This window comes from Zootermopsis nevadensis, unplaced genomic scaffold (assembly GCF_977971745.1).
Source record: "Zootermopsis nevadensis isolate Lab colony 2312 unplaced genomic scaffold, Znev_1.0 Znev_ptg000011l, whole genome shotgun sequence".
Classification (NCBI taxonomy): domain Eukaryota; kingdom Metazoa; phylum Arthropoda; class Insecta; order Blattodea; family Termopsidae; genus Zootermopsis; species Zootermopsis nevadensis.
Window position 1 is genome coordinate 282,312 of NW_028259143.1, and position 7,775 is coordinate 290,086.

The 7,775-nt window shown below is 41.2% G+C and overlaps 1 protein-coding gene across 1 annotated transcript; it reads left to right on the forward strand.

Annotated features, from left to right (window-relative positions):
* The first annotated feature begins 1,883 nt into the window (after positions 1-1,883).
* LOC110838184 (uncharacterized) lies at positions 1,884-7,207 on the forward strand. The gene is made up of 5 exons (XM_087346976.1): positions 1,884-1,989; positions 3,336-3,456; positions 4,035-6,070; positions 6,226-6,325; positions 6,549-7,207. Exons 1-3 carry the CDS (start codon positions 1,972-1,974, stop codon positions 4,469-4,471), a joined length of 576 nt encoding a protein of 191 aa, XP_087203102.1. The 5' UTR covers positions 1,884-1,971; the 3' UTR covers positions 4,472-6,070; positions 6,226-6,325; positions 6,549-7,207.
* Positions 7,208-7,775: the final 568 nt, after the last annotated feature.

Consider the following 7,775-nt stretch of genomic DNA (forward strand, 5'->3'; position numbering starts at 1 on the left):
GACATAGTTTACTCTGTCGTATTTCGACGTTTACTCCTGTAGGTGAGGGGGAAAACACTTATCTGTTACGAAAGTTTTTTCGTCACCGAACTTTTGTGTCAACACCAGGGTGTGTATACGGGCTCCAATGATAGAAGTTATTCGAGGGTTTACTTCACGTAAATCCTAGGATGTACCTTCCACATCCTGTTCAATTCATCATTCATAGTAATTTTTCCATGGGCTCTATATAACGACAGCAGTTGAACAAGAATCGACTAAACCAAATCTACTTGTGGACGTTCGGATCGCAAAAAAATTGCCTTCTGTGGGCGACCAGCCAAAGATAATGAAATTGTTCCACAACGTTCAAGCATCGTGCAATACATGCACAAGACGAAGGGATTTGGATACCAAAAACAAAAGCTCGCGTTGAACAGATAGCCTAATAACCAGCTATTTCAGGGGCAGATTATCGACAGACATGTGGGAAAAAGTACGACTCAGAGCGGAGGTGTGGTCAGTGGACTGCAAAGTGGCACGTGTAATACACAGAGAAATCTGTTTCGCTTTACTGAAAATACCAGCACAGCTTATAAGGAATCTAAATACTGTGTCTAATATTATATTTGACTCAGTGCACCATACATCGGCGTAAAGAATCATAATGACAGGTCTGTTGAATGTTTCAATGCGCGCAAAGCAAAGCAAAGTAAGTTCGAAGGCAATTCTGCAGCGCAACACTCCGATGTGATTCTTAGACTATATAATTACAGACAGCCATATTGTGTCTAAGTGTGCGGGAAAATTCAACGCGTCCGATGCCGTATACAGACCAAGACGCTCGATGCTGCCACGAAAACTTCAAAGAGTCAACGCTCTTCACGACTGTCAACAGAATTAATTTCCTTTGTGAAGAAATCACATCAGAATCTAAGAATCAGTCCCGGTTGTAGTTTGCCTCCCCTTGTGTCTGTCTGTCATAAGAAGGTTTCGTGTTATCGTGCCTTTGAATTTCCGTTCCCGCAAAGTATGATGACAGAATCGCCGTATCACAGGAAGTGTGTTCAAGGTGTACCCCTAAGAACACAAGGCTGGACACCATTGTTTCACAATTCGAAGGCAGCAAAGATATCTGTTACGTTATCGGCGTCTCGTGTTTCATGAACACCGACTCAGACCCTTTAACACGTCTCCAAAAAGAAAAAATTAAATTAAAATTAAAATTAAAATTAGTACGATGGATGATGTCCAGAAGTCTTTTTCCCTGTAATTACAGACCAGCACTCCTCTGTTTACACTAACTCACGAACGCCGTCCGACCCAAAGATTCTTCACTGCTAACAAACATACCGGCAATGGGGGTCGAACCTGTGACACACGCATCTCACAATCCGCATTTCCCACCACTTAACCTAAGAAGTTGAAAAAGCGCCTTTAAATGACTAACGAATCAAACTATCCGTAGAGTTCCACTAATTAACATCCTGTTCTGTTTAGACGAAAGGCAGAATTCGTGTTCGAAATCGTTTTGAACGACTTGAGAAACGAGAAGACAGACAGACACGCGTTAAGTTATGTTTCTCACTAAAATTTAATTTTTGTGTCCATGCGAGTGTGACAGCTGCTGCTTTTGTCTCCGAAGGCTTCTCACAGCCTTGACCGACTTCTGGGCGCGGGGCGGGGCGGGGATGCGATGTGAACCGAAAACACGGGCAATTCCACCGTTACGCTTTTCAAACTGCTCTTTAAGCAAGATGTTGACACTGGAAGTATGCTTAGAAAGTGAAAAGGCATGGCCGGAAATGATAATTATTTTCTTTTGTTATCTAGTTTCTTTCCCATAGACATGGTCTTGAAATTGTCTCTCTTTCAAACGCTGTACAAAATACGAGTATGTAATTATTACGACATGTGACAAGGGGGGATCCTCGCGTGTATAAAACGAACGGGCGCTCAGAAGCCCATCGCAGTTTTACGACGAGACGGATCATGGGAGCACACTGGGAGGTAGGATTGAGTGCTATTGGCTGGACCGGTGGTTCTGTGGGCGACCACCACTGACAGTGGCTCCTTGAGTGAACCACTGTGTGTGTGTGTGTGTGTGAGTGACTGGACGTCTGACTTATACAGGGGGTAGAAGAGAAAAATACATCTCAGCACAGCTTCAATGCCTAAAAATTGCTGACTGATGCAGTTTCGCCGTTTTCAGCTACTTCTTACGTAAACAAAACATAGGTCCAATGATCAGGGGAGCATGTAGAAGGGGTAAAGAAACGAGACATACTTAAAAAATTTTGTCGCGAAAACGTGAAGGAAGGAGACCGATTGGGAGGGGCAGACAAATCTTGAAGGATGAATTGGAAGACGGATTTTAAACAGACTACAGAGTAAGGTGTTCTGAATTCGGCAACGAATTTGTGGGAAATTTCTTGACCAATCAGCACCTCAAGAAGGACTTTGTTCGACGGATTACGTTCACATAGGATAAACCCCCTGCGAAGTAAAAGCCACTTATAAGTTTATTAGCTCACATTTTGTACTAATCAATGTAGAGTTATTTGTTATATATTTACGTATTAGAAAAATTGACTACAGTGGAAAAAACGTTATGTTTACTACGACGCGTTGCTTTAGATTCTTATAACAGACTGGCCTTGATATCAGTCTGACGTATAAATAAAATTAATATGTCGCTTTCGACGTAAAGAGAAAGCTTAAGCTGAGCTGTGTGTGAACCGCCTACTTGCTGATGACTAAGACGGATCACTGAGCACAACACTGACCTATGCTTCAGTAAGTCTGTCCGTCCGTACGCACCTTCTTTTTTTAAAAATAATGCAGAGGAACATGGGAAACTAGAGGGCTCGCTGTCCCATTGAAGACGCTGTGGCCTATTTAAACGAAAAATACGAATCTGTTTGTTGTTCATGAGATCTGACAGGAAAATTATAAGACTTTATGTTGGTCGCTTCTTATATTCTAAACTTCGGCAGTGCCCCATTCAGAAAACCGCTTAGATCTCGGGTCTGTCTGAGACTAAGCAGCGATCTTCCTTCAAGAGGCGCTTCACTTAACAACCTAATTAACTAACTGAAGTCTCGGCCAGCAGCGAAGTGTCTATTTGCGCGGGTGTCCTGTGGTCTTTGGCATTTCAGCTGCAAGACTGATTTGCATCTGAAGCGAATAAAAAGGTCAAAGAAATTCAGGAGGTGACCTTCTGGTCCATACGACAGGTCAATCCCAGATTCGAAGCGACTCCAATTGGTAGAATGGAAACAAAGCTCACAGGCGAACAGCTTCTCCAGCAACCAAGCACTAGACATTAATTATGACTACACTACTCTCTTGTTTAGATGCGCGTTATTATCCTATTGGTTAGTGCTCTGGCACTTACCGTTGCTGAGGACAAGGCATCAGCTGAGACGACCGACGACGCCACCAAGGAAGACCTGAGTCCCGAGGCCAGCGGCAGAAGTGAGTTGTCCCATTCCTCCGGCGAGCAATTCGCGACCTGATTTCTGCAACGAGCATTTGTTTGTATCAGATCTCAGCATCTGTTTATATAACACCTTAAAATAGATTTATATTTTCCTTGTGCTGGCGGACAGACGGCCGCACGATATCCAGGTCTAACTGACTTAACACACGTGCATAAGTTGATATTGACGTCGAGTTCTTTCATCGGCGAATGCATTGAAGTTGATCAGCATTTGAACTGCAATCTCAGTCTCTTGTTAGACAGTAACAGGTGAGCCCATAAGAGCCGAAAATTAATTTGGTGGGTCTCCTGACTCTTACGTGACTGGCGATGTTAGGTTCGAACTACAGGACCATCAAAGTGCAACGAAGTTCCACGAACTATACTCGGGACGGCCGAGGCTGTCTGCAAGAGGGCCAATCAAACATCGCAAAATTTCGTAAACAGATTTATTTGCAGCTTCATTCCTCCTACCTATACGGTCTCTTAGCAACGGATTCTTTCATTCACTTCCAGCATTTCGGAGAGTCGGTATTACAGGTGGCATTGTTACCACTTCCTTTCTTGTTCACAGTTTTCGGATTGGGGCTGGACAACATTCTGCACAACAAATTCGGGTCCTGGGGCGGCTACAGCCCGGGCTACTACGGCGGCGGCGGTGGATACGGCGGCGGTGGATACGGCAGCGGTGGATACGGCGGCAGCGGATACGGCAACGGTGGATACGGCGGATATGACACGGGTTATGGTGGCTCCGGTTACGGAGGATACGGAAATACGGGCTACGGGAGCAAGTATGGGGGTTATGGTGGCTATGGGAGCTCTGGCTACGGAGGCTACGGGCTGAACAGCGGTTACAGCGGCTTGGGAGGTTACGGAGGATACGGGAACACGGGCTATGGGGGTTATGGTGGTCTAGGGAGTGGCATCGGAGGATATGGTACTGGATACGGGACCAACGGGGCTTACAGAGTAAACTATGTGCCCTACAGTCACAAGTATCGCAAGTGAATTAACGAACCTACAGGATATTCCCGAGAAAGTGTGCTCAGCGCTACGGCAGGCTCAGACAGCAAGCCGCACTACCGCACTTTAATCCAGAAGAAGTAACAATTCTAACAAACGATTAAAAGCCTTAATATGAATGTAGGCTTGTTTCAGTTAGCCACAATTCTTATTTCTTTACGTCATTTGCTCCTGAATAATTTTTAAAGCGCTCACATTCTATATAATTAAAGCAAGATTATTTTAAGTTTCGAAACAATAATATGCCTATAACAAACGTCAGTAGGCGTATGAGTAACAGAAGTGTAACAATATTTCTGAAGCCCTTAATCACGTCATACTGATAATTCAATATTTATTTTATTTATTAATTTCATCCCAGTGAATTTATTTGAAATTATACATGGGCACTGTAACTCACTATTCATGTTGATTAATTCACACTAAAAATCATTTATCAAAGTTACGTTTTAATCCAATGTTATTGTATCAACTATAAATGAAAAGTATAATACAGTCTACCTTTGTACTTCAGAACTGTATTTGTATTAATTAATATGTATTAATTAAACTTTAAACTTGAATAAAGTAATATTAACAGTTCGAAATACAATTTTTATATATTACACATTATGCCACATTTATTTACAGCACTAGAAGGTGGAATGTGGGACCCTGGGCGCTCACGAACAAAATGTCTAGCTCTCCAGTGCAGCGGTAAGTGTCAATTTCGAAAAGCATCGGGCAAAAAAATATTCGCCACTGAATCAGTGCATGTGACGTGTTTTGCCTGAAATGTTAAGTTTAATACACGAACGAAGACTTCGGAGCGCATGTACTAAACAAACACACAAACGTTCAGTTAGTGACAAACGCTTTATCTCAATTTAAATACAAACTAACTGCTGAATTCACAGTGACCTGTGACCTGGTAATTTATTCTCATTCATTCTTCTGACATCGTCCAGCATTCGGATCCATACAGAAGTATGGAACATATACACTCTTCACAGTTTCAGTAAATTTTGTTTTTAGCATTTCTTTATCAACTACCAAGGCTGGACGAACAGAAGAACAGAACCAAGTCACTACTTATAAATCCTCTGTCCCACCTTCAACTGTTTCATAATAAGCAAGTCTAGATTTCTTACTGCACGCAGATTAATAAATTAATTTCAAATTAAACAGATTTCAACGTCCGGGAAATAATTCCAGCCATATTTATTATAATGCGCGACAAAACACAATAAATGTTTCAGGTTGACATTTAACACAGGAAACATTAAATTTCTCGACACTTGCTAAGACTAAACTAATTTCCTTTAACCTTCACACAGTTTCTCAATTCACAAGTTTATACAAATGCGAACGTAAATTTGTTTTGTATAAGTGAATTATCCACTAGTGTCTAAAAGAAACACCACGCGCCGCTGTTCTCTGTAAGTGAATTGTGACAAGTCAAATGGTGCACAGGCACGCCATTGTTGTGTTCGCCAGTGTGATCCTTGCAGGTACTTTAAATAGGCAAACGCAAGAAGAATTCTAGCCAGAAGAGTCTACGCAGACACGGGGAGCCCTGCATGAAACATGACTCTAAGGACAATGGTAAGAAGTGTCTGTTTCCTACTACAAGATTCATTACGATAATTTATAAAATGAACAAAGTATTTAGCCTGTAGTTTATGGTTACCCTCTGAAACATTCCTGCGCAATTTCCTATTACGACAGTTCTGCCTCAAACAAGTTTGTTCTGTTCGAAGGCTGTGGCGTCTCTAATTCTTGCAACAATTTGGTCATCGATTCACGGACAAGACGAAAACAATGGAAATAAGTCCGAAGACCTGCAGGCACAAGCTTCAGGTGAATAGACCGAAACGACGACTGGAACGCCCTCCGCTACACGAATTAACACCACGACACTTAAAACTGGCACATCTTATTCGATCGTATTACCTCTTAACATTATTTGTGTCTGTTATTTTCGGAAACAATGTAAATAGAATTGTCTTCAAACTTTATAGTACTATTACTCGTAACAGTAGCTTTGAAGTCCTCATGTACTGTTTCTCGCTTGCGATTTCAGATCTAGGCGATGGGGACTACGACGTACACAACGGAGAACTGTATGGAAGGTATCCTGGTTACTACAGCGGCCTTGGGACTGGTTACAACGCACCCCAGAACGGTCTTGGAACTTCTGGACTCGGATATAACGTGGGTTACGGTGGATTGGGATTTCCGGGGTTCTATCCGGGTTACGGTGGTTATGGAAACTTAGAAGGTTATGGGGGTAATGGAAACTTAGGAGGTTATGGGGGTTATAGAAACTTAGGAGGTTATGGGGGTTACTACAACCGCCCTGGTCAATACCAATAGACACGTCTAATGTATCCTAACTACTGCAGTTGTCAAAGAAGCAGGAGGCTTGTCACGGAACAGGGAGGTTGCCAGACCATTCTCTGTAAATTCACTAGTTTATGATGGATATGGAATTTTGTGAAATTCCATGTTGATATTTCTTACGAAAATACGAGCTGACTTTTACCTGTTTGCTGTATTTGCACCGCAGATTGTCATTCAAGGACATAAGTGAATTTTTAAAAATATACCATATCAATATATTTCCAACATATGACTTTTCAAGACACTGATGATGTTATGATGTATACGACACTTGTTTATATATTAAACATTTGTAATGCACACTGACTGTCAAGTAATAAAACTGTTTTTAACAAGCCACCAATGGTTTCTAAATGCCTGTCAAGAACAGCAAAAATGACAATACAAACTTTCCTGATTTGTGAAAAACAAAACACAACTTCAAAAATTAAAATTAATGTTTCAAGTGAATCAAATTGTGTGGTCTTACTACTTCTCTCATGATAAAGCTGTGTATGAATAATTATTCTTTATAAACATACAACTGGAACTTGAAGTCTGAAAAGAAACTTCTATATGAAAAATTAATTACAAAAGAAATTAAATGTGTAAGATGAATATATTCTACTTGTGTATGACCAGTATTTTATTTAATTATATGGAAGCTAATATTAAACCCCAAAACTGGTTTTCAAGCTTTTGTATGCAATCAAAGAATTGACCATCTTTCAGGCTCAATTCTGAAAGTTTGTGATGATGGTTGCTTTGACATCTTTCTGTTAGACAATGCCTTCTGCCAAACTTAGTCATGGAAGTTTAAGTAGGCTTACACAATAATAGTGCATTTACTTTAATATGCCACTAAGTAGCCAATAAATCAAACCCCAGTTGCAAGATTGGTTAACATTGTGTTATACTTATTCACTAT

Bases quoted from the DNA above. Each gene is read 5' to 3' on its own strand.
- LOC110838184 (XM_087346976.1), top strand. The intron at 3,457-4,034 runs GTGAGTTGTCCC...TCTTGTTCACAG, and splicing joins TCCCGAGGCCAGCGGCAGAA to TTTTCGGATTGGGGCTGGAC.